Source organism: Lissotriton vulgaris, chromosome 3_2 (assembly GCF_964263255.1).
Source record: "Lissotriton vulgaris chromosome 3_2, aLisVul1.2, whole genome shotgun sequence".
Taxonomy (NCBI): domain Eukaryota; kingdom Metazoa; phylum Chordata; class Amphibia; order Caudata; family Salamandridae; genus Lissotriton; species Lissotriton vulgaris.
In genome coordinates, this window is record NC_141690.1 from 286,134,277 (window position 1) to 286,160,915 (window position 26,639).

General features: G+C 50.4%; 1 protein-coding gene across 2 annotated transcripts in view; it reads left to right on the forward strand.

The window, feature by feature from the left end:
- The window catches only part of LOC147725702 (rho-related BTB domain-containing protein 2-like), a 595,476-nt gene that overhangs the window by 61,312 nt on the left and 507,525 nt on the right, over positions 1–26,639 (forward strand). For both annotated transcript variants that reach the window (XR_015309799.1, XM_086964380.1), the window contains exons 2-3: positions 4,379–4,580; positions 6,937–7,040. Coding sequence is in view for 1 of the 2 variants with exons in the window: in XM_086964380.1 (XP_086820506.1) it covers positions 4,389–4,580; positions 6,937–7,040 (296 nt within the window). In the remaining variant the exon portion in view is untranslated. The remainder of the gene's footprint in view (positions 1–4,378; positions 4,581–6,936; positions 7,041–26,639) is intronic.

A 26,639-nucleotide genomic window follows, 5' to 3' on the forward strand; every position in this document is an offset into this window, starting at 1 on the left:
ACAAACGGTGCACAGGATATATATATATATATCCACAAAATCCTCTCGATTAATCAAGGATGACGAGCCACACCATCAGGTACTTCAAAGGTTGTTTATTTAGGGCATAAACGACGCGTTTCGAGCTCACGGGCTCTTGGTCACATGACCTGCATTTTTTTCACTCCAGTATATATACTGTTGCATTATCATGGAAAGGGAAGAAAGATCTCCGTGTTTACAAACATCACACGGAGATCTCATAAAAGAAATGCGTTTTAATTCAGCACAAACAGAAACTCAATGAGTATCTAAATTAATACATTTTCCCCATTGTTTGGTTTAAAGAAAAAATATGTGTTTAGTAAATAATAACATAACATTTCAAATTAACAATGTCACGTTTTCAAATACTTATTCAGGGTGTAGTACCCATAGTATATTTTCCAAGGTTAGAAAGAAGAACAGGTTGTAAAGCTAGGAGAGATTATAACAAGAGGAGGTGAAATATATAGTTTAGAGAAGGGATATAAACATATCTATACTGACCAAGATCACTCGGGTGTAGTACCCTCTGTATCGATATCTCGTGTATACCCATCTCATTTCAAACATGGTACCGTAAGTGAAGAAAAAAGCTATGTTCTATGTCTAGTCAACATTGTCAGCTGGTGAAGAAGTGGTGATTTAACTCTACCCTCCCCTAGAAAAAGAAAATAGGAGACGGATCTCGTGCTCATAGTTGTAATAATATATCCAAGTGAGGCGGTGGTGCTCTTAGCAATATTTTCTATTAGTGGTTTATCGCTTCATTTTCGGACGAGGTCTTATACTCTAGGGAGAGGAAAAAGTGAAAACAGAACATATTAGTACATTGTTATCAACTGTACATTTCCATAAAAGAGAAAACATAGCTATCTGCACAAATTCAAGGCTTTCCGAAATTGCAACCTGTTTGGAATTTTACAGACAATAAGATTTATATTCAGCAACAAACCAAACAAAATTTAGAGACAGACAATATCGGTTAAAAAGACATATTTGGAGAGATATGTCATGAAATCAGAGTACCTTAAGAGGAAGGCTGGGAAGCCCCCCGAAAAGTATTTTTATAAATGTACATACATTTCTTCGTCAATATTCAGCCCAAAAGGAGAGATACACCCTGCTTGTAAAATGAATTTGGACTCTGCTCTGCGTAAAGCTGTAAGACGATCCCCTCCTCTGACATGTTTGGGGATAGAATCCAGTGCGAAAAATTTCGCCTTGGTCCAATCTCCATCATGGTATTTGTGGAAGTGCTTGGCCGTACTGTATGTAAAGTCCTTGTTTGTAATGGCACGCCAGTGCTCCAAAATTCTCTTTTTTACAGGGAAAGTGGTAGAGCCTATGTACCATTTGCCGCAAGGGCAAGTCACAACATAAATGACATGATCAGTGGTACACTGGATGTTTTTAGTTATTTTCCATTTCCTTTTTATTCTTTTAAGCTCGACCTCCCTTACATTAGAGCTGTGGCTACAGGCCTTGCACTTCCCACACTTGAAGAACCCGCCTCTAGCTGACAGCCAGGTCTTCTTCTTCTCTAGGTGACTTTGTACTATTAGATCTTTGATGGACTTCCCTCTTCTATAGGTGATAGAGGGATGTGGATCTAGCCTTTCTTTCAGTACCTTGTCTTGTAAGAGGATGTCCCATCTTTTCCTTATGATCTGGCTGAAGGCTGAGGACTGGGTGTTGTAGGTTGTTATTAGTCTTATAGGGGCTTTTGAGTTTTGGGGACTGGCTCTGGAGTCTTTAAATAATGCCTCGTTTCTCTGGATGAGGGCTACTCTGTCTTCGCCTTTCTTCAACATGTTGGCGTGGTAACCTCTCACTTTGAATCTGTCATGCATTATTTTCTTGTGTTCCTGATATTTCTCTTCAGTGCTGCAATTCCTCCTGGCGCGTAAAAACTCGCCAAACGGAATTGCCCACCTGAAGCTCGGAGGGTGGCAGCTATTTGAATGGAGCACAGAGTTGCCTGCTGTTGTTTTTCTAAAGATCTCCGTTGTATATATATATATACTGAGCCCCTCTGCAGCTTTCTGAACCATCTCTTCATAGTTGCTCTATGAGATATATATATATATCTACCTATAAGCCACGACGAGGTAGGCCTCAACAATCCTGGAGGCAGAGTGCTTGGTTTTATGTGAGAGGGTGCCCTAGCATGAGCTGAGCCCCTCTGCAGCTTTCTGAACCATCTCCTTATAGTTGCTCTATGATATAGCCATACCATATACTCTTATATATATATATATATATCTAAGTAAGGGGTGATTACACCACCTTACCCAGGCTGTGTGAACAGACCTGTGGTGTCAGTTTGGAGGGCCAGCCGGGAGTGGCATAATGCATGCTGCAGCCTCTGGTAGCCCTTGGATGCACCCATGCCTTGGGTACCTATGGTACACTATACAGGGACTCACAAAGGTGACCCAATACCCAATCTGGTATGTACCTAAAGTACATGGTAACAATTTAGAGAGAGAACAGCTGGGCTGTGGGTCTGATTAGCAGGGCCACAGCCAGACTAAAGTCGAAAAACCAGAGAATCACAGCAAAAAGTGGGGGCAACCATAGGAAGCAGACCCTACTCTCCTACAGGAGACACAATGGCACCCCATTTCCACAACTCCAGATGTTACTGGTTAACACTCTTTAACTGGTGGGAGCCAGGTGAGGGAGCACATGTCTACATTGCTATTGGGATAGTACTGCCGGGGTCGACCTATTTCCGCCTCTGTATTATTGGTTGCATGCAAGGATTTTGATTGGCTGGTGTTCCATCTTTTTGGTTTTAATTAGCGGTCCTTGCGGGGCGCTGGCTGTCAACCCGTTGCCTTGTAGAAAGAAGGTACATGATAGTGCTGCAGCCAGGCCTTATCTACAGGTGGTGAATTACTGTTAGTACATGTTGCACAAGGACCAGCCTGATTTGTGGGACCAGTTGTTCGACCACCTACCTAGTCAGATCCACTAATTTGTTAAAGTATGCTTTTGGGGTGATCCAAAAGCGTTTTTTTTTTTTTGCTATTAGGTAATAGTAAACAACGATGTGCAGATGTGCGTTGAAAACGTTTAGCAAATCCCAGTGGGCTGCAAGTAGACCTACCTCATTAATATCACTGAGGTAGGTTGAAATTTGTGACCCACTGGGAATCGCTAAAATCACAGGGATGGTGGCGTGCTGTGGTCAGTAGACCACCATGTCTGTGATTGCTTTTAAATAAAGCAATGCTTTTTTTTGTTGCTTTTTAAATGCATCCCGTTTTTCATAAAGGAAAACGTGAATTGTGGGGAACATTGTTGAGAAGATTGGCTGTCGAGATGCTGTGTGCAGCTGTTGTTAGTGGTTTTGTTCACTGTGTGTAGATGGGAGGGTGAATTGTAGGTGACATTGTTGAGAAGATGGGCTGTTGAGATGCTGTGTGCAGCTTTGTTCGTGGTTTTGTTCATGGCGTGTGGATGGGAGGGTGCCAGTTTTGAGAGGATGGCTTTTATGGCAGTCTTGTAGAGCCAGGAACCCGGGTAGAAAAAGCTACTTATTGCTTTGTTGGTTTTCCGTAACACTACTGTGCAAGTAGGAAGTAGTCAACTTTACTTCTAACACACAGCAGTGCAGTTCGATTAGAAAGGAGAGCACAGTATCAACAATAAAACACCATAGCAATGAGTTTAACCCTGCATACATCATTGCATCATAAACACGGGGTAATGTTAGGTGCCCTCTGTGATGACATTGGAAAAGATAGGATTTAAGGACTCTGAAGGAATGAAGGTTGGAAAGAGACTGTACGTTTGCTGCAAGGGAGTTCCCTCCTTATTAGCATGGATGTGTTAGAGACCAGTGAGGCAAGTGGGCGGTTGGACCATAAATCCCCCTGGAAACCAGCCAAGCATGTTGTATAAAAACTAGTAGATGTAAGAGTATTTTGTTCCTCTCAGGTGTGGATGGCGTATACGAATCGCTGAACCTTTGGTCTCATGGTTTACCATGTCCGTCCATGGCGTTGCAGAACCTTAACACGCGGTCACCTGTCCGGCTCACTCTTCATTGGACCTGAGAAAGGCCTCCTTCATAGTACTTCTGCCCAGAAAATGTAATAAATGCTCAATCTCTTCACTGGTAATCTTTAAGTGTGGACATGAAAGTTCAACCTATCTAGTTCGATTTTTGGGGAAGGAAGCCCTAAGAGTGATCTCGTGAATTCATAGAGTGGTTTGGGGAAGGAAGTTGAGATGCTCTCTCCATCGTTATGTTTAATTCCATCATCTTCTGGGCGCCCTCCCATGGGAAACCCCTTTGTTGGTGACTTTGTGCATTGAAAGGACCAATCTCTTTCTTTTTCCCTAGCTGCCATCCGATGGATATTGATTTGGACTATGAACGACCCAATGTTGAAACCATTAAATGTGTGGTGGTCGGTGATAATGCAGTGGGGAAGACCCGTCTCATCTGTGCCAGAGCCTGCAATGCAACCCTTACTCAGTACCAGCTGCTGGCCACCCACGTGCCTACTGTTTGGGCCATTGACCAGTACCGCGTCTGCCAAGAGGTAAGAGGGATTTAGCGGGTGAGAACATGGTTGGGATGATGTGAATCTTTGAAGAATGCGGTATGGGAACAGGGGTGTCTTGCAGCGAGCAGGAGTAAGAGGGTTTAGAGGTGTTAGGATGTAGAGAGAAGAGCTGATGTGAGAAAATGAATAAGTTGTACAGAAAGTGGAGATGAGAATGAGTAAAAAGGGGCAGACAGATACTAAGAGTTGAGAGAACATGATCGAGTGCACTTCAGAGCCCAGTTGAACTAAGACGTGCGCATGCCAAAATGCTTATGCACAGGCCCATGATGCATAAAGATGGCAGAGTATGATAAAAGGAGGATGAGGGGCTTTAATCGGAGAGTCCTTGAAACCGTTTGGAGGGTAGTTCATGAGGGTGCAAAGCGCGGACCATCTGTCAGCTCTGGATAAAAACAGAGAAGATTTGTGTTTGTGAAGTGTGATGGGTCACACGGATCCTTCTGGAATGAGTGAAGGAGCTGAGGCTGGAAGCAGGAGAATGGTAAGGAAGAGCCCTTGGTAACAGAGCAGCGTTGTGTTTGTGAAGTGTGATGGGTCAAGCGATCCTCCTGGAGCGAGTGAAGGAGCTGAGGGTGGAAGCAGGAGAATGGTAAGGAAGAGTCCTTGGTAACAAAGCAGCGATGTGTTTGTGAAGTGTGATGGGTCAAGCGATCCTTCTGGAATGAGTGAAGGAGCTGAGGGTGGAAGCAGGAGAATGGTAAGGAAGAGCCCTTGGTAACAGAGCTGCATTGTGTTTGTAAAGTGTGATGGGTCACGCCGAGCCTTCTGGAATGAGTGAAGGAGCTGAGGCTGGAAGCAGGAGAATGGTAATGAAGAGTCCTTGGTTACAAAGCAGCGATGTGTTTGTGAAGTGTGATGGGTCACGCCGAGCCTTCTGAAATGAGTGAAGGAGCTGAGGGTGGAAGCAGGAGAATGGTAAGGAAGAGTCCTTGGTAACAGAGCAGCGTTGTGTTTGTAAAGTGTGATGGGTCAAGAAGATCCTTCTGAAATGAGTGAAGGAGCTGAGGGTGGAAGTAGGAGAATGGTAAGGAAGAGCCCTTGGTAACAGAGCTGCGTTGTGTTTGTAAAGTGTGATGGGTCAAGCGATCCTTCTGGAATGAGTGAAGGAGCTGAGGCTGGAAGCAGGAGAATGGTAAGGTAGAGTCCTTGGTTACAAAGCAGCGATGTGTTTGTGAAGTGTGATGGGTCACGCCGAGCCTTCTGAAATGAGTGAAGGAGCTGAGGGTGGAAGCAGGAGAATGGTAAGGAAGAGTCCTTGGTAACAGAGCAGCGTTGTGTTTGTAAAGTGTGATGGGTCACGCCGAGCCTTCTGAAATGAGTGAAGGAGCTGAGGGTGGAAGTAGGAGAATGGTAAGGAAGAGCCCTTGGTAACAGAGCCGCGTTGTGTTTGTAAAGTGTGATGGGTCAAGAAGATCCTTCTGAAATGAGTGAAGGAGCTGAGGGTGGAAGTAGGAGAATGGTAAGGAAGAGCCCTTGGTAACAGAGCCGCGTTGTGTTTGTAAAGTGTGATGGGTCAAGCGATCCTTCTGGAATGAGTGAAGGAGCTGAGGCTGGAAGCAGGAGAATGGTAAGGTAGAGTCCTTGGTAACAGAGCAGCGTTGTGTTTGTAAAGTGTGATGGGTCAAGCGATCCTTCTGGAATGAGTGAAGGAGCTGAGGGTGGAAGCAGGAGAATGGTATGGAAGAGCCCTTGGTAACAGAGCTGCATTGTGTTTGTAAAGTGTGATGGGTCAAGCGATCCTTCTGGTATGAGTGAAGGAGCTGAGGCTGGAAGCAGGAGAATGGTAAGGTAGAGTCCTTGGTAACAGAGCAGCGTTGTGTTTGTAAAGTGTGATGGGTCAAGCGATCCTTCTGGAATGAGTGAAGGAGCTGAGGGTGGAAGCAGGAGAATGGTAAGGAAGAGCCCTTGGCAACAAAGCAGCGTTGTGTTTGTGAAGTGAGATGAGTCAAGAAGATCCTTCTGAAATGAGTGAAGGAGCTGAGGGTGGAAGCAGGAGAATGGTATGGAAGAGCCCTTGGTAACAGAGCTGCATTGTGTTTGTAAAGTGTGATGGGTCACGCCGAGCCTTCTGAAATGAGTGAAGGAGAATCTGATGCTGGAAGCAGGCGAATGATAAGGAAGAGTCCTTGGTAACAGAGCAGCGTTGTGTTTGTAACGTGTGATGAGTCAAGAAGATCCTTCTGGAATGAGTGAAGAAGCTGATGCGGGAAGCAGGACATCTGTGTGGAATAGCCCTTGAACCGTGATGGACAACAGAGCAGGTTGTGCTTGGGAGAGTGTGGTCTATAGCACAGATGCTAAAGATCAGCAATCATTCCACACTCTGCAGGTGCTCGAAAGGTCTCGGGACGTGGTAGATGAGGTCAGCGTATCTCTGCGGCTCTGGGACACCTTTGGCGACCACCATAAGGACAGACGCTTCGCCTATGGCAGGTAGGACCATCCGGTGAAAAAGGCTTATGTATTGCAGCACACTCTTGGGATTATAAAAGAAACCGGAGGGTGTAGTGAGTGATTCTACTTGTTGTAATCACCCTGAAGGCCTACTGTAACCACGCATCTGTTTAGTTGATCACGGACTTGATTCTCCACAAAGCTGGGTTTTGTGAGGTCCATGATGGACCTAGCGTAACAGATCCTGTGAGCTCTGAAGGCGGTGAGTTAAACCCACAGCGTGCTTGACCACAGACCACCTTCCTGGACGGCCCGGGTTGTATCACGGTGGCTGAGATTCTTACCTCTAGGGTCTGTAGATTGGATACCTCTGCACCGCATTTGAGGCGTCCTCCCTTACTTCCATGAAGTAAGGCGGGCAGTGCACTGGACACACAGCACAATGGAGGAGGCTGACTTTACTTAACCTGCTGGCCTTGTGGGGAGAGAGGATGAACTGTGAGCGGTGTAGAGACCACAGGACTTGCAGAAAAGGGTATGCAGAATTATCTTGATGTGGTGAAGTCCCATGGGGCCTTCTGGCGTGGTGTAGAAGTTTTTCATGGGAATAACTAAAGGAGTATCATTCAATGGTGTTTCAGTGCAAGGGATTACTAAAGGAAAAAATTGTTTCAGACACTTTAGTACTCTAAGGATACAAGGAAACTTTTTATTGCTAATCGGAATAAAGGTATTTTCATGCTGTTAAGCTTTGCCTGATCATGGAGCCTCCTGTGCTGTCTGCATTATCATTGGGAGCTCTGTGCTGATCCAGTGATCCCCCGCTGGTATTCTGCTTCTGTGTTTGTACTGTTTGCTTTTGCAGTTGTCTTTGGAGCCCCTACATTTGCCATCTTGTTATCTGTGTCTCTGGGCTTTAGGAAAATGGAGCAGGAAACTGCTAAAGAATGTACTGTTCAGTAGTGACCAAGAGTGAGGTCCATGTAGGAGATATCTCTTCATCACATTTCCATGAGAAAGACGCTGCTTTGTAGGTGTCCTGAGTTTAGCCGCTGCGACAGACCTCCGAGGCCTGGGTAATCCATACTTTGTAGGTGTCTTGAGTTTAGCCGCTGCGACAGACCTCCGAGGCCTGGGTAATCCATACTTTGTAGGTGTCCTGGGTTTAGCCACTGCGACAGACTTCCGAGGCCTGGGTAATCCATACTTTGTAGGTGTCTTGAGTTTAGCCGCTGCTACAGACCTCCGAGGCCTGGGTAATCCATACTTTGCAGGTGTCTTGAGGTTTGCCGCTGCGACAGACCTCCGAGGCCTGGGTAATCCATACTTTGTAGGTGTCTTGAGTTTAGCCGCTGCTACAGACCTCCGAGGCCTGGGTAATCCATACTTTGCAGGTGTCTTGAGGTTTGCCGCTGCTACAGACCTCCGAGGCCTGGGTAATCCATACTTTGTAGGTGTCCTGAGTTTAGCCGCTGCGACAGACCTCCGAGGCCTGCGTAATCCATACTTTGTAGGTGTCTTGAGTTTAGCCGCTGTGACAGACCTCTGAGGCCTGGGTAATCCATACTTTGTAGGTGTCCTGAATTTAGCCGCTGCGACAGACCTCCGAGGCCTGGGTAATCCATACTTTGTAGGTGTCCTGGGTTTAGCTGCTGCTAAAGACCTCCAAGGCCTGGGTATTCTATACTTTGTAGGTGTCTTGAGTTTAGCCGCTGCGACAGACCTCCGAGGCCTGGGTAATCCATACTTTGTAGGTGTCCTGAGTTTAGCCGCTGCGACAGACCTCCGAGGCCTGGGTAATCCATACTTTGCAGGTGTCTTGAGGTTTGCCGCTGCTACAGACCTCCGAGGCCTGGGTAATCCATACTTTGTAGGTGTCCTGAGTTTAGCCGCTGCGACAGACCTCCGAGGCCTGGGTAATCCATACTTTGTAGGTGTCTTGAGTTTAGCCGCTGCAACAGACCTCCGAGGCCTGGGTAATCCATACTTTGTAGGTGTCTTGAGTTTAGCCGCTGCGACAGACCTCTGAGGCCAGGGTAATCCATACTTTGTTGGTGTCCTGAGTTTAGCCGCTGCTAAAGACCTCCAAGGCCTGGGTATTCCATACTTTGTAGGTGTCTTGAGTTTAGCCGCTGCGACAGACCTCCGAGGCCTGGGTAATCCATACTTTGTAGGTGTCCTGAGTTTAGCCGCTGCGACAGACCTCCGAGGCCTGCGTAATCCATACTTTGTAGGTGTCTTGAGTTTAGCCGCTGTGACAGACCTCTGAGGCCTGGGTAATCCATACTTTGTAGGTGTCCTGAATTTAGCCGCTGCGACAGACCTCCGAGGCCTGGGTAATCCATACTTTGTAGGTGTCCTGGGTTTAGCCGCTGCGACAGACCTCCAAGGCCTGGGTAATCCATACTTTGTTGGTGTCCTGAGTTTAGCTGCTGCTAAAGACCTCCAAGGCCTGGGTATTCTATACTTTGTAGGTGTCTTGAGTTTAGCCGCTGCGACCGACCTCCGAGGCCTGCGTAATCCATACTTTGTAGGTGTCTTGAGTTTAGCTGCTGCGACAGACCTCTGAGGCCTGAGTAATCCATACTTTGTAGGTGTCCTGAGTTTAGCCGCTGCGACAGACCTCCGAGGCCTGGGTAATCCATACTTTGTAGGTGTCCTGGGTTTAGCCGCTGCGACAGACCTCCAAGGCCTGGGTAATCCATTCTTTGTTGGTGTCCTGAGTTTAGCTGCTGCTAAAGACCTCCAAGGCCTGGGTATTCTATACTTTGTAGGTGTCTTGAGTTTAGCCGCTGCGACCGACCTCCGAGGCCTGCGTAATCCATACTTTGTAGGTGTCTTGAGTTTAGCTGCTGCGACAGACCTCTGAGGCCTGAGTAAGCCATACTTTGTAGGTGTCTTGAGTTTAGCCGCTGCGACAGACCTCAGAGGCCTGGGTAATCCATACTTTGTAGCTGCTGATTCTCGAAAATGAAAAGAAGTGACCCTAAGTAATGCTGCTCACTACTGTGATCAGAAAGAAGTACGGATACTTACTACCAGATTCTGCAAATTGTAATATTGAATTTAAATCAGTTTGGCGTTGGCAAAACTTCTCTTTGCATCAGTTTGAAAGTTTAAAGTGCTATATTTTGTAAGAACATATATTAAATGTGATTGTAAGAACATATATTTAATGTGATGTAATTTCCATAAGAAAAGTGTTTTTTGACTTGCCTATATCTTTGGCTTTGTTTGACGAATCTTCACAACATTTCTTTAAAATATATTTTTTTAAAGTGCCTCTGATGATTCTTGTTGCTCATGGGAAGTTTCAAGGTGATACATCAAGCGGGGGCCAAGAAAAAGGGGGAGGGGACACGTGTCAAAAATGTGTTTTCTCCTGTTATTTCCCATAGGACCTTTAGACACAGCTACAGTTCCGCATTGCTGAATTTGGCAGAAATGTAGACCATGTTTCAAAGAAGTGCCTTTTTGTGCAGAGTTATTTAAAGACTTTTCCAATCGTGTATAAATAAGGACGCGGAGGATCCACCAGCCCTCCGGATCTCATGCTGGGTTCTGATTGGCTGCCAACACACCAAACCAGGAAGTGTTGACAACCATCTTGGGACTCGGCTCAAGCTTTTTTTTTAAAGTGTGCCAGGTAAAGGGGCATTATTTCCAATAGGGGAGGAGTGCGCCTGGGTCTCCTCTCCTGGGGCTTAACATTGCCCAGGGGACCGCCACTTCCCTGTGCTTCTTTGTAACTAAAGGCAGGGGAAGCCCCGGGGACCACAACCTCCTGAGGCTTATTTTCTTTTTGAATGGGTTGGGCCTCTCCGACTCCTCGGGGCAAAATGGAAGAAAGGAGGGGGGGGGCGCCCCTCCTGGAGCCATAGATGGCCCTGCGGACCGCCACCCCTTACCCCGAGCCCTGCTCCAGCTATGTCCATGGAGGCCCATGCCTGTGACATAACAGTTTGCTATGGCTTGGCTCGAACTTTACCACTCTCGCCAAGCCATACCAATGTGTACTCCTCGTCCAGAACGCAAGAGCATGAAAAATGCTTTCGCTTTCTAGAAGCAGAGCATTTGCTTTGACACAAAGGGAGCTGCATGTTTAGCAGCTCCCTGTGTGTCAAAGCAATGCCGGCTCCCACAGGAGGTACAGAACTGGCTTTCCTGCAGTCCCAGTATAGAATGGGAGTCCTGGAGATACCCACTTTAAATGGGCGGGCCCCAGGAGATTGGGTCCCTGAGGCCTAATTTGGCCCAGGAAAGGGGCTGTGCAGCCCCTCTCTCTCATTTGTAAATGGCCAGGTCCTGGGGGATGGCGCCCTCGGGCCTAAATCAGCCTGAAGAGGGGGAGACATGGCCGTCTTCCCCAAATAAATAAAAATAAATACATTTAAAAAAAAGCCTTACCACAAGTCGCCGAATGCCCTGCCCCTTTTCAGCAGCAGTCTTTGAGCATGTATCCTGACTCACAACTGGTTTTGGTATGAAGTCCCATTGGCTTTTGAGGGTCCTTGGGGGCCAACTACACCTCCAGTAAGTCCCACACAGTGGAATTGTTGAGAGGCTGTCGGAAGCCATGTTCCCTTTCTCCACCACTCTGTAAACGCACCTCCTGGCGTACAACACATCATTACAGATGTCATCAGTGATGTCACTGACCATGTCATGAGTGTTGTAATTTGTGAGGTTATAAGGAGTGCATTGCAGGGGCGTACGTTATATTTAACTCAGCTAACGATAACTGCTGAATTTCACTTGTTTGTTTTGTACCTGTAACCTTTGATTTTTAAAGTGAAAATATAGATATGTATAGTTCATATGCACTGTGAGCAGACACAAGGATTCTCACCACTCCTTGGAGTGTGATTACTTACTGACACATGAATGAATTCTGTGCTCTCCAGACAAGTACATCTAGGAAGGGAATCAAGGTGCCGAGACATGAAATGGTAACGAGCCGTGGATGAGATGAAGGATCCAAAGACATAAAGTCCCCAAATCTCCTGTGATACTGTTGTGCGAACCCAAGGCCCATGGACCGTGCATTGTTGTGCTGGAGCGGGGTTTGTGCAGACAGAATTCTGATTGTCGGTGTGTGCCGGGCTCCTCTTGGGAACCCTTGGGGCTGGTATCAAAGTGTTTGGTTAGTTGAGTGCGGTTTATTCTCCAACTTTGGCTCGGTGCACAGAACTCAACTGCATCCACCTTCACATCTCCTTCTGTCCCCGCCCCATCCACCGGGCGGCCCACCTGCCTCCAGGCGCTAACCGGTTGTAGGGATATAGCAGGAGTAAGGCAAGATCCGCTCAAGGTGCTCGTACGAGCTGGATCGTGACTTGGGCGCATGAGTGCAGGTTGGAGAAGTATCGCAGTATGTCCCGGGGGAGGAGCGTCAATTCTGGTGCTTGAAGAGGTACTATCCATGGGCTAAGAGGAACTTTCTGAGGACTTAGACTTCAACAGCTTACTAAAATACCTACTGCTCTTCTGAGCTGACTTATGGCCCACGGGCATACATGTCAGGCTGCGGGCCCCTGTCACACTTTTTTCGTGCTTGCTGTACATTCTTTGGCTTTTACGCAGACTTCTTACCTTCATAAGGTGTGGGTGCAGGTTCTATGTCTACCTACATATTTCTTTCTCCGCAGTTTAATAGATCAAGCAGCAGGGCTTCACAAATGTTCATTTCCTCACACGTTTGCCACTTTTTAACAGGACAGCTTCATATAAATACCACCATGCCTGCTATCTTTGATGCCTGCTCTGTGCTTTCTGATCACAAGATCTGGAGGTAAGGCACAGTAAATGCTTTTTAATTAGGATTGGAAACATTACTTGCAAGCAGGACAGTACATGCAGCTCAGGGCGGGTCCTTTCATCTCGTGCCAGAATAGGAGCTGGCTCTTGTATTTTTAATGAGCCTCGGGTTTCCTGGAAAGCACTTGCTGTTGTATTGCATTACTGACAGGCAGCAGGAATTAGAGAGACAATGCTGCACGCAGGGCTCTCTTTATTGCATGACTGCATTTCGGTTGATGGGCATCAAATACTGTAGAGTATTCGTTTCTTTTAGCACCTTTCTGTTGGCTCGAACAAGGGTAGCACATGCCTGCTGTCGCTAACGCAGCAGTGTGTCTCTGACACTCTGTGTCAATCTGCCTCCCATAAGAAGACACTGCTGCAGCGTTGTCACGGCTGGTGCTTCATTGGAAAAAGCTGATGCTTAAAATGTTTCCCATCTCTCACCACAAACCCGATCTAACAAACTGTGACCCGCTGTGCGCTGCAGTATAAACACATTTCCAAACTGACCTCAGTAATGGAGGCCCATTCTCAGGTGATGAGACCGCTAGGCTACCCTTTGCAGCATTGGGATTCTACCCTACCCTCAGTAGGAGTTTACCACTGCCCTCCACTCAGAAGGGGGAGCTCACACCTACCTGCCTGTGCAGGTATAGGCATTAATTTAACGGCAGGACCATCACCCCATTCTCAGTAGATGTGACCTGGACCTCGAACCTAACATCTGTATCTGTAGTCCTCTCATCTAACCGTAGTAGAGGACCCCTCGCCTGACCTCAGATGTGTTGGACCCCTCGCCTGACCTCAGATGGGTTGGACCCCTCGCCTGAACTCAGATGGGTTGGACCCCTCGCCTGAACTCAGATGGGTTGGACCCCTCGCCTGACCTCAGATGGGTTGGACCCCTCGCCTGAACTCAGATGGGTTGGACCCCTTGTCTGACCTCGGATGGGTTGGACCCCTCGCCTGACCTCGGATGGGTTGGACCCCTCGCCTAACCTCAGTTGGGTTGAACCCCTCTCCTGAACTCAGATGGGTTGGACCCCTCGCCTGACCTCAGATGGGTTGATCCCCTCGCCTGACCTCAGATGTGTTGGACCCCTCGCCTGAACTCAGATGGGTTGGACCCCTCGCCTGAACTCAGATGGGTTGGACCCCTCATCTGAACTCAGATGGGTTGGAACCCTCGCCTGAACTCAGATGGGTTGGAACCCTCGCCTGAACTCAGATGGGTTGGACCCCTAGCCTGAACTCAGATGTGTTGGACCCCTCGCCTGAACTCAGAAGGGTTGGACCCCTCTCCTGACCTCACATGGGTTGGACCCCTCGCCTGACCTCAGATGGGTTGGTCGCCTCACCTGTACTCAGATGGGTTGGTCGCCTCACCTGTACTCAGATGGGTTGTGCCCCTCACCTGAACTCAGATGGGTTGGACCCCTCATGTGAACTCGGATGGGTTGGACCCCTCGTCTGAACTCAGATGGGTTGGACCCCTCGTCTGAACTCAGATGGGTTGGACCCCTCGCCTGAACTCAGATGGGTTGGACCCCTCGCCTGACCTCAGATGGGTTGGACCCCTCGCCTGACCTCAGAAGGGTTTGACCCCTCACCTGAACTCAGATCGGTTGGACCCCTCACCTGAACTCAGATCGGTTGGACCCCTCGCCTGAACTCAGATGGGTTGGACCCCTCTCCTGAACTCAGATGGGTTGGACCCCTCGTCTGACCTTGATGGGGTGGACCCCTCGCCTAACCTCAGATGGGTTGGACCCCTATCCTAATCTCAGATGAGTTGGACCCCTTGCCTGACCTCAGATGGGTTGGACCCCTTGCCTGACCTCAGATGGGTTGGACCCCTTGCCTGACCTCAGATGGGTTGGATCCCTTGCCTGACCTCAGATGGGTTGGACCCCTCGCCTAACCTCAGATGGGTTGGACCCTCGCCTAACCTCAGATGGGTTGGACCCCTAGCCTAACCTCAGATGGGTTGGACCCCTAGCCTAACCTCAGATGGGTTGGACCCCTAGCCTAACCTCAGATGGGTTGGACCCCTCGCCTAAGCTCAGATGGGTTGGACCCCTCGCCTAAGCTCAGATGGGTTGGACCCCTCGCCTAAGCTCAGATGGGTTGGACCCCTCGCCTAACCTCAGATGGGTTGGACCCCTCGCCTAACCTCAGATGGGTTGGACCCCTCGTCTGAACTCAGATGGGTTGGACCCCTCGTCTGAACTCAGATGGGTTGGACCCCTCACCTGAACTCAGATGGGTTGGACCCCTCACCTGACCTCAGATGTGTTGGACCCCTCGCCTGACCTCAGATGGGTTGGACCCCTCGCCTGACCTCAGAAGGGTTTGACCCCTCACCTGAACTCAGATCGGTTGGACCCCTCACCTGAACTCAGATCGGTTGGACCCCTCGCCTGAACTCAGATGGGTTGGACCCCTCTCCTGAACTCAGATGGGTTGGACCCCTCGTCTGACCTTGATGGGGTGGACCCCTCGCCTAACCTCAGATGGGTTGGACCCCTATCCTAATCTCAGAGGAGTTGGACCCCTTGCCTGACCTCAGATGGGTTGGACCCCTTGCCTGACCTCAGATGGGTTGGACTCCTTGCCTGACCTCAGATGGATTGGACCCCTTGCCTGACCTCAGATGGGTTGGACCCCTCGCCTAACCTCAGATGGGTTGGACCCTCGCCTAACCTCAGATGGGTTGGACCCCTAGCCTAACCTCAGATGGGTTGGACCCCTAGCCTAACCTCAGATGGGTTGGACCCCTAGCCTAACCTCAGATAGGTTGGACCCCTCGCCTAAGCTCAGATGGGTTGGACCCCTCGCCTAAGCTCAGATGGGTTGGACCCCTCGCCTAACCTCAGATGGGTTGGACCCCTCGCCTACCCTCAGATGGGTTGGACCCCTCGCCTAACCTCAGATGGGTTGGACCCTCGCCTAACCTCAGATGGGTTTGACCCCTAGCCTAACCTCAGATGGGTTTGACCCCTAGCCTGACCTCAGATGGGTTGGGCCCCTCGCCTGACCTCAAATGGGTTGGACTCCTAGCCTAACCTCAGATGGGTTGGACCCTCGCCTGACCTCAGAAGGGTTGGACCCCTTGCCTGACCTCAGATGGGCTGGACCCTTCGCCTAACCTCAGAAGGGTTGGACCCCTCGCCTAACCTCAGATGGGTTGGACCCCTCGCCTAACCTCAGATGGGTTGGACCCTTCGCCTGACCTCAGATGGGTTGGACCCTTCGCCTGACCTCAGATGGGTTGGACCCTCCGCCTGACCTCAGATGGGTTGGAACCCTTGCCTAACCTCAGATGGGTTGGACCCCTCGCCTGACCTCAGATGGGTTGGACCCCACGCCTGACCTCACATGTGTTGGACCCCACGCCTGACCTCACATGTGTTGGACCCCTCGCCTGACCTCAGAAGGGTTGGAACCCTCACCTAACCTCAGAAGAGTTGGACCCCTCGCCTGACCTCAGATGGGTTGGACCCCCTCGCCTGACCTCAGATGGGTTGGACCCCTCGCCCGACCTCAGATGGGTTCGACCCCTCGCCTGACCTCAGAAGTGATGGACCCCTCGCCTGAACTCAGATGGGTTGGACCCCATGCCTGAACTCAGATGGGTTGGACCCCTCGCCTGACCTCAGATGGGTTGGACCCCTCGCCTGAACTCAGATGGGTTGGACCCCTTGCCTGACCTCAGATGGGTTGGACCCCTCGCCTGACCTCGGATGGGTTGGACCCCTCGCCTAACCTCAGTTGGGTTGAACCCCTCTCCTGAACTCAGATGGGTTGGACCCCTCGCCTGACCTCAGATGGGTTGATCCCCTCGCCTGACCTCAGATGTGTTGGACCCCTCGCCTGAACTCAGATGGGTTGGACCCCTCGCCGGAACTCAGATGGGTTGGAACCCTCGCCTGAACTCAGATGGGTTGGAACCCTCGCCTGAACTCAGATGGGTTGGAACCCTCGCCTGAACTCAGATGTGTTGGACCCCTCGCCTGAACTCAGAAGGGTTGGACCCCTCTCCTGACCTCACATGGGTTGGACCCCTCGCCTGACCTCAGATGGGTTGGTCGCCTCACCTGTACTCAGATGGGTTGTGCCCCTCGCCTGAACTCAGATGGGTTGGACCCCTCATCTGAACTCAGATGGGTTGGACCCCTCATCTGAACTCAGATGGGTTGGACCCCTCATCTGAACTCAGATGGGTTGGACCCCTCGTCTGAACTCAGATTGGTTGGACCCCTCGTCTGAACTCAGATGGGTTGGACCCCTCGCCTGAACTCAGATGGGTTGGACTCCTCGCCTGACCTCAGATGGGTTGGACCCCTCGCCTGACCTCAGAAGGGTTTGACCCCTTACCTGAACTCAGATCGGTTGGACCCCTCGCCTGACCTCAGATGGGTTGGACCCCTCGCCTGACCTCAGATGGGTTTGACCCCTTACCTGAACTCAGATCGGTTGGACCCCTCGCCTGACCTCAGATGGGTTGGTCCCCTCTCCTGAACTCAGATGGGTTGGACCCCTCTCCTGAACTCAGATGGGTTGGACCCCTCGTCTGACCTTGATGGAGTGGCCCCCTCACCTGACCTCAGATGGGTTGGCCCCCTCGCCTGACCTCAGATGGGTTGGACCCCTCGCCTGACCTCAGATGGGTTGGACCCCTCGCCTGACCTCAGAAGGGTTGGACCCCTCGCCTGACCTCAGATAGGTTGGACCCCTCGCCTGACCTCAGAAGGGTTGGTCCCCTCTCCTGAACTCAGATGGGTTGGACCCCTCGTCTGACCTTGATGGAGTGGACCCCTCGCCTAACCTCAGATGGGTTGGCCCCCTCGCCTGACCTCAGATGGGTTGGACCCCTCGCCTGACCTCAGAAGGGTTGGACCCCTCGCCTGACCTCAGATGGGCTGGACCCTTCGCCTAACCTCAGAAGGGTTGGACCCCTCGCCTAACCTCAGATGAGTTGGACCCCTCGCCTAACCTCAGATGGGTTGGACCCTTCGGCTGACCTCAGATGGGTTGGACCCTCCGCCTGACCTCAGATGGGTTGGAACCCTTGCCTAACCTCAGATGGGTTAGACCCCTCGCCTGACCTCAGATGGGTTGGACCCCACGCCTGACCTCACATGTGTTGGACCCCACGCCTGACCTCACATGTGTTGGACCCCTCGCCTGACCTCAGAAGAGTTGGAACCCTCACCTAACCTCAGAAGAGTTGGACCCCTCGCCTGACCTCAGATGGGTTGGACCCCCACGCCTGACCTCAGATGGGTTGGACCCCTCGCCCGACCTCAGATGGGTTCGACCCCTCGCCTGACCTCAGAAGTGATGGACCCCTCGCCTGACCTCAGATGGGTTGGACCCCTCGCCTGAACTCAGATGGGTTGGACCCCTCGCCTGACCTCAGATGGGTTGGATCCCCTCGCCTGACCTCAGATGGGTTGGACCCCTCGCCTGACCTCAGATGGGTTGGACCCCTCGCCTGACCTCGGATGGGTTGGACCCCTCGCCTAACCTCAGTTGGGTTGAACCCCTCTCCTGAACTCAGATGGGTTGGACCCCTTGCCTGACCTCAGATGGGTTGATCCCCTCGCCTGACCTCAGATGTGTTGGACCCCTCGCCTGAACTCAGATGGGTTGGATCCCTCATCTGAACTCAGATGGGTTGGAACCCTCGCCTGAACTCAGATGGGTTGGAACCCTCGCCTGAACTCAGATGGGTTGGACCCCTAGCCTGAACTCAGATGTGTTGGACCCCTCGCCTGAACTCAGAAGGGTTGGACCCCTCTCCTGACCTCACATGGGTTGGACCCCTCGCCTGACCTCAGATGGGTTGGTCGCCTCACCTGTACTCAGATGGGTTGTGCCCCTCGCCTGAACTCAGATGGGTTGGACCCCTCATCTGAACTCGGATGGGTTGGACCCCTCGTCTGAACTCAGATGGGTTGGACCCCTCGTCTGAACTCAGATGGGTTGGACCCCTCGTCTGAACTCAGATGGGTTGGACCCCTCGCCTGAACTCAGATGGGTTGGACCCCTCGCCTGACCTCAGATGTGTTGGACCCCTCGCCTGACCTCAGATGGGTTGGACCCCTCGCCTGACCTCAGAAGGGTTTGACCCCTCACCTGAACTCAGATCGGTTGGACCCCTCACCTTAACTCAGATCGGTTGGACCCCTCGCCTGAACTCAGATGGGTTGGACCCCTCGCCTGAACTCAGATGGGTTGGACCCCTCTCCTGAACTCAGATGGGTTGGACCCCTCGTCTGACCTTGATGGGGTGGACCCCTCGCCTGACCTCAGATGGGTTGGACCCCTTGCCTGACCTCAGATGGGTTGGACCCCTTGCCTGACCTCAGATGGGTTGGACCCCTCGTCTGACCTCAGATGGGTTGGACCCCTCGCCTGACCTCCGATGGGTTGGACCCCTCGCCTGACCTCCGATGGGTTGGACCCCTCGCCTGACCTCAGATGGGTTGGACCCCTCACCTGACCTCAGATGGGTTGGACCCCTCACCTGACCTCAGATGGGTTGGACCCCTCGCCTGACCTCAGATGGGTTGGACCCCTCGCCTGACCTCAGATGGGTTGGACCCCTCGCCTAACCTCAGATGGGTTGGACCCCTAGCCTAACCTCAGATGGGTTGGACCCCTAGCCTAACCTCAGATGGGTTGGACCCCTAGCCTAACCTCAGATAGGTTGGACCCCTCGCCTAAGCTCAGATGGGTTGGACCCCTCGCCTAAGCTCAGATGGGTTGGACCCCTCGCCTAACCTCAGATGGGTTGGACCCCTCGCCTAACCTCAGATGGGTTGGACCCCTCGCCTAACCTCAGATGGGTTGGACCCTCGCCTAACCTCAGATGGGTTGGACCCTCGCCTAACCTCAGATGGGTTTGACCCCTAGCCTAACCTCAGATGGGTTGGACCCCTTGGCTGACCTCCGACGAGTTGGACCCCTCGCCTAACCTCCGACCGGTTGGACCCCTCGCCTGAAGTATGATGGGTTGGACCGCTCGCCTAACCTCTGATGGGTTGGACCCCTCGCCTGAACTCAGAAGGGGTGGATCTCTCACCAAACCTCAGAAGGGGTGGATGTCTCACCAAACCTCAGAAGGGGTGGATGTCTCACCAAACCTCAGAAGGGGTGGATCTCTCACCAAACCTCAGAAGGGGTGGATCTCTCACAAACCTCAGAAGGGGTGGATCTCTCACAAACCTCAGAAGGGGTGGATCTCTCACCAAACCTCAGAAGGGGTGGATCTCTCACCAAACCTCAGAAGGGGTGGATCTCTCACCAAACCTCAGAAGGGGTGGATCTCACACCAAACCTCAGAAGGGGCGGATCTCTCACCAAACCTCAGAAGGGGTGGATCTCTCACCTAACCTCAGAAGGGGTGGCTCTCTCACCAAACCTTAGAAGGGGTGGATCTCTCACCAAACCTCGGAAGGGGTGGGTCTCTCACCAAACCTCAGAAGGGGTGGATCTCTCACCAAACCTCAGAAGGGGTGGATCTCTCGTATAACCTTGATAGTGGCTCACCCACCTAGGCTCAGAATGAGGGTTGTGCATCTCACCTAACCTGACCTACAGTGAACCTCTTACCCAACCTCGGCAAGGCCTGACCTCCAGCCTAGTTTCAGTTGGACACACTTCCAACTGATGTTTAGTAGAGGCTGGCATAAAACCTGTCTTCAGCAGGGACTGACACCTAACGTAAGCACAGCTGGGACTGATATCCAACCTAACCTCTGCAGGGACGGACATGTAACCTAAACTCAGCATGACATCCCGCCTAACCTCTTCAGGGAGTGCTATCCAGCCAGTCCGCCGTCTTCAGTTTGGCCTTAGTAAGGGAAGACCTTCAAACTAATCTCAGAATACGAATAAGAATGGGCTTCTTACCTAACCTTGGAATGGGTGAACAGCTGTCCTGATGTCTGTAAGTCCTCCCCTCAGAATAGACTGACCTCTAAGCCAACATTGCTAGGAGTTCATCTTGAACCTAACTTCATTTGGAACAGAACCTCAACCCAACATCACTGGGGGTTCATCTTGAACCTAACTTTATTTGGAACAGAGCCTCAACCGAACATTGGTAGGGGTTCATCTTAAACCCAACTTCATTTGGAAGAGAGCCTCAACCCAACATTGGTAGGGTTCATCTTAAACCCAACTTCATTTGGAACAGAGCCTCAACCCAACATTGGTAGGGGTTCATCTTAAACCAAACTTCATTTGGAAGAGAGCCTCAACCCAACATTGGTAGGGTTCATCTTAAACCCAACTTCATTTGGAACAGAGCCTCAACCCAACATTGGTAGGGTTCATCTTAAACCCAACTTCATTTGGAACAGAGCCTCAACCCAACATTGGTAGGGTTCATCTTAAACCCAACTTCATTTGGAACAGAGCCTCAACCCAACATTGGTAGGGTTCATCTTAAACCCAACTTCATTCGGAACAGAGCCTCAACCCAACATTGGTAGGGTTCATCTTAAACCCAACTTCATTTGGAAGAGAGCCTCAACCCAACATTGGTAGGGTTCATCTTAAACCCAACTTCATTTGGAACAGAGCCTCAACCCAACATTGGTAGGGGTTCATCTTAAACCAAACTTCATTTGGAAGAGAGCCTCAACCCAACATTGGTAGGGTTCATCTTAAACCCAACTTCATTTGGAACAGAGCCTCAACCCAACATTGGTAGGGTTCATCTTAAACCCAACTTCATTTGGAACAGAGCCTCAACCCAACATTGGTAGGGTTCATCTTAAACCCAACTTCATTTGGAACAGAGCCTCAACCCAACATTGGTAGGGTTCATCTTAAACCCAACTTCATTTGGAAGAGAGCCTCAACCCAACATTGGTAGGGTTCATCTTAAATCCAACTTCATTCGGAACAGAGCCTCAACCCAACATTGGTAGGGGTTGACTTACAGCTCCATTGGGGTAGAACGGCAAACCAGGCTTGATCCATGGCCTCTCTGCTGAACCTCCGTGCATGCTGCTGTACAGCCAGGTTTCTGTAACTGCCCTTTACACCTGACATGCCCTCCTTTTTAGCCTCACTGTTACAGCGTCTTCTATCTGTTACATATTCTGTCCTGTTTGCAGTAAGTGGCAACAGGACACACAGGCGCATGGCTGCTAACATTGAGCTGCGTATTTCTCTCTTACCTGAGAGGTTGCTCTTTTTCTTAACTTTAGGCCGATTCACTATTCAAATCCATGTGCGCTTCAGGCTCACCCCACCTAGAGCTTTGCTTGTCAGGTTGCATTCTGCGGCGTGTTGTCTGTGTTGCACGGTTAACCTCACCCATGGCCTGCTTGGTTTGGCACATCCATGTCCATGCATGTCCATGACGCGATACCTGGAGGAGAAACATCATCCAGATGAATCTTCATGCTAATCCAGCACATAAACTGCTTCCACTTGGCACGGTCCTTCTGACTCTTGTCTGTACTGCGTCATCTGGATTATAAACTTTACCCTGTTAGTTTGATTCTGGTGATTTCTGTCCATGCAGAATCATCCATAATGCAAACTTCGCCTGCCTGATATGATTTCACCAGACTATGCTTGATTCTGCTTTTCCCTGTCCTGCAGCAGCAGCCAGAGTGTAAACATCTTTCACTTGGTGTCATCGAGCAGATCCCTGTCCCTGCTTTGATACCAGGAGTATAAATGTCGCCCCTTTAGTATGAATCTGCTGGACCATCAGATCAGAGGTAGGCCTTTTTCACTGATCGTAATCCAACACTTGCGGGAAAGGACCCGGCTTGTGCACTTGAGTCTCGTCCTCTGGTTCTACTACAGCGAACCTCAATCTCATGAATCTAGAACGGGCCTTGGAGGTGCCAGGGCTGAGCTCAATCATTCAAATCAACCAGGTGTTAAGCACGACTACTCACCCGTAAGGGTCTCAAGGCGAACCTCTCTGTTATTTTCATGCGCGAGAAATAGCAGGAGAGGGGCTAATGTTTCCCCAGAGAAGACCTTTTGACCGTTATTGGTTCATGTTAACCTCCCATTTCCCCCCAAGCAGGCTTGCGACTGAGGTTTATTTATTTTATTTGTTTATAAAGTTTTATATAGCGTGAACTTGATCCCGAAGGATATCAGAGCGCTTTACAATACTTTTTATAACAGTTGAACCGCATTGTAACAGTTAGGAACATAATTCAAAACAAAAAGTGAGACAACAAATCACAGAGGGCGCATGCATCAGGTATCTAGGTTATCTTCCGGGCGAGTTTGCGCCCGGGCTGGTGTGTGTTTATGGTGTGGGGGCTGCTACTTTACTTCTCTGCGCGATTACACAGTTGTGGAAGTGACGCGCTGTGTGAGCTGCTTTCCGCGTAGTAACTACCCCCCCCCCCATCTGCTTGGGGGGGAATGTGAGGAACCTGCTCAGCCTAGCGATTGCAACTGGGGTGGCATGCACAAACAACTCAGTATCAGCAACTAGGTGGCTCCTTAAGTGTCAGGTCCTGTCTTGGCCTATAAACATCTACACGTTCCCAGCTAAGTGGGTCCCTCGTGGCATCATCATGAGAGGCTTATATCTTTGTATTCCCAGGAATAATAATGCTCGCTTTATTTTACTCCTCAAATCCATTTACATTCCATGACAAAATATGACCGTGATATGACAATTTTGTGTAGGTGAAAAATGAATTACCCTCATGTTTGTCAAGGGAGGCGGTCCCTTCTACAGGCACCATACATACCCTCAGCTGTTGCCTCAGATAATTGTACAAAATGTTAACACCTTTCTTTCTCTTTTTATTCCTCACCCCACATTCCAGTGCAATAGGTCTCCACTTCGATTGCCCCTGGGCACAAGGTGGCCAAGTTTGGGGCATAATTGACCTGTCATGTACTTGCCCTTTGAACAGATCTCAAATTGTGTGGTGGTCATTGGAGAATATTTTATTTTACAGTCACTTTCTTCTTCATTCTCACATGAGTGCACCAACAAATAAGTGAGTACAGCATTTCTGCTGTACAAAACGTTTTCGTTTGATTAAATAGACTAAAGGTTTGGTCCAGGTGTAATAAGAATTGAGCCCACATATAGGGTGCACATGATTACCGACTTGCATGTTAGGTTAGAGGTGTCCTTTATGAAGCACTATGTAATTCCTGAAGAGTTTCAGTGCTAGCCAGTACAGCACTTGCTGTATGGAAGGAGGTGGCTGAGCATAGGCTTGTTTAAGTTGACGTGGCTTATGACTTGACTAAGTTGATAGTGATAGATTTGATCGCCAAAGAATTAGTAACAAAATCTAAAGATACTGGTGCACACAAAAAATCAAGCTGTGAATGAGTCATAAGAATCAACCGGGAGCCAGTGAAGAAAGTGTACAACCTTCTATCCTCCAGGAACAGACACTCCACTTCCTTCTAATTCAGTTGCAGAAAATGAGGACACAGCTGAAGCTTATCCTGATGTTGAGAGTTAATTGTTTAACCTTGGTGAAACAAGGGGGTGACCACAGATATCCGGCTTGTGAGTGAGACGGAAGTATCCTGTGTAGCATCTTACTCAGAAAAAAGACAAATACAATACAATCCAGCTTGACTCTCAGTTCCCTAACAGTCTTCCTGGGATCAGGTCTGGGGCACGAAAGATGGGCTCCAGTTGCCAAGTCAAGTCAAGTCAAGATTTGTAAAGCGCACTGCTCACCCGGAGGGTCTCAAGACACTTGAGGGGGGGGGGGTTCGTTACTTATAAAATAGCCAAGTTTTTAATTGTTTTCTGAAGGAGAAGTGCTTCTGTGTAAGGCGGAGGTGGGTGGGGAGAGAGTTCCAGGTTTTGGCCGCTAAGTAGGAGAAAGATCTTCCTCCCCTGGTGGTTCTTCGGATGCGTGGAATCGCGGCGAGGGCTTGATTGGACGATCGTAGTTGGCAGGTGGGGGTGTAAAAGGTTAGGCGCGTGTTGAGGTATTTGGGTCCTAGGTTGTAGAGGGCTTTGTGCGCATGGGTGAGGAGACGGAACATTATTCTCTTGTTGACGGGGAGCCAATGAAGGTCTCTCAGGTGACCGGATATGTGATTGTGGCGGGGTAAGTCTAGGATGAGTCCGGCGGCTGCGTTCTGAATGCGTTGGAGTTTTTTCTGTAATTTGGCTGTGGTTCCGGCGTAGAGGGTGTTTCCGTAGTCCAGTCGGCTTGTGACAAGTGCTTGGGTGACCGTCTTTCTTGTTTCGGTGGGGATCCATCAGAAGATCTTTTTGAGCATACGTAAGATGTTAAAGCATGATGATGAGATGGCGTTGACTTGTCTGGTCATCGAGAGGGAGGAGTCTAGAATGAATCCCAGGTTGCGAGCATGGTTCGTTGGTTTAGGCACGCTTCCAAGGGCCAGTGGCCACCATGAGTCGTCCTATGCAGAGGGGGATGATCCTAGGATGAGGACTTCCGTCTTGTCTGAGTTCAGCTTTAAACGGCTGTTCTTCATCCATTCGGCTACGTCTTTCATCCCTTCGTGTAGGTTGGTTTTGGCGGTGTTCGGGTCTTTGGTGAGGGAGAGGATCAGCTGTGTGTCATCAGCGTAGGAGATGATGTTGAGGTTGTGTTGGCGTGCGATGGATGCAAGGGGGCTCATGTAGACGTTGAAGAGGGTGGGGCTGAGCGATGATCCTTGTGGTACGCCGCAGATGACTTCGGTGGCCTCTGATCTGAAAGGGGGAGGCGGACTCTCTGGGTTCTTCCGGCGAGGAATGATATGATCCAATCCAATGCTTTTCCTTGTAACCCGACGTTGCTGAGGCATTGTACAAGGGTGCTATGACAGACCGTGTCAAACGCTGCGGAGAGGTACAGGAGGATAAGGGCAGCTGTTTCCCCGTTGTCGAGTAGTGTTAGGATGTCGTCTGTGGCTGCAATGAGGGCGGTCTCAGTGCTGTGTTTGGCTCGGAAGCCGGAGTGTGAGGGGTCGAGGGAGTCGTTGGACTCGAGGAAGGCGGCGAGCTGACTGTTGACGGCCTTCTCTATGACTTTTGCAGGGAAAGGGAGGAGCGAGATGGGGCGGTAGTTCTTAAGTTCAGTGGGGTCTGCTGTAGGTTTCTTCAGGAGGGCACTGAGTTCGGCATGTTTCCAGCTTTCCGGGAAGGTAGCGGTGTTGAGGGAGCAGTTGATGATATCCCGGAGTTGGGGTGCGATGATGGAGTCGGCCTTGTTGAAGATGTGGTGGGGGCATGGGTTGGTTGGTGATCCGGAGTGAATGGAGTTCATCAAGCGGATGGTGTCTTCGGTGCTGATCGGGTACAGGCGCAAACGGTGGTGGTGGGATGCTTCAGTTCGGTGGTAAGTATGTCGGCGATTTTTCTGTGGAAGAACGAGGCTAGAGAGTCGCAGAGGCCTTGAGAGGGAGTGATGTCGTTGGTGTCGGCGCTGGGATTGGTAAGCTCTTTGACGATGCTGAAGAGTTCCTTGCTGTTGTGGGCGTTGTTGTCGAGTCGATCCTTGAATGCTGATTTCTTGGTGGATCGGATTAGCTGGTGGTGTTTGCGGTTGGCGTCCTTGAGGGCGGTCATGTTGTCTGTGGTTGGGTTTTTTCGCCAGGCTTTCTCGAGGGTGCGGCAGTTCTTTTTGGAGTTCTTGAGGTCATCATTGAACCAGGAGGCTTTTTTGCTACCTGGCTTGTTGTGTTGCTTTTTCAAGGGTGCTAATTCGTCAGCGCAGTGGGTGATCTATTGTGCGAGATTGATGGCTGCTTGGCGGGAGGGTTTTGGCTTAGCGATGTGGTGAGCTGGTCGGTGGTAAGTTTGTTCCAGTTTCTGCGGGGGACTTATTGTGGGTGGTGGTGGGT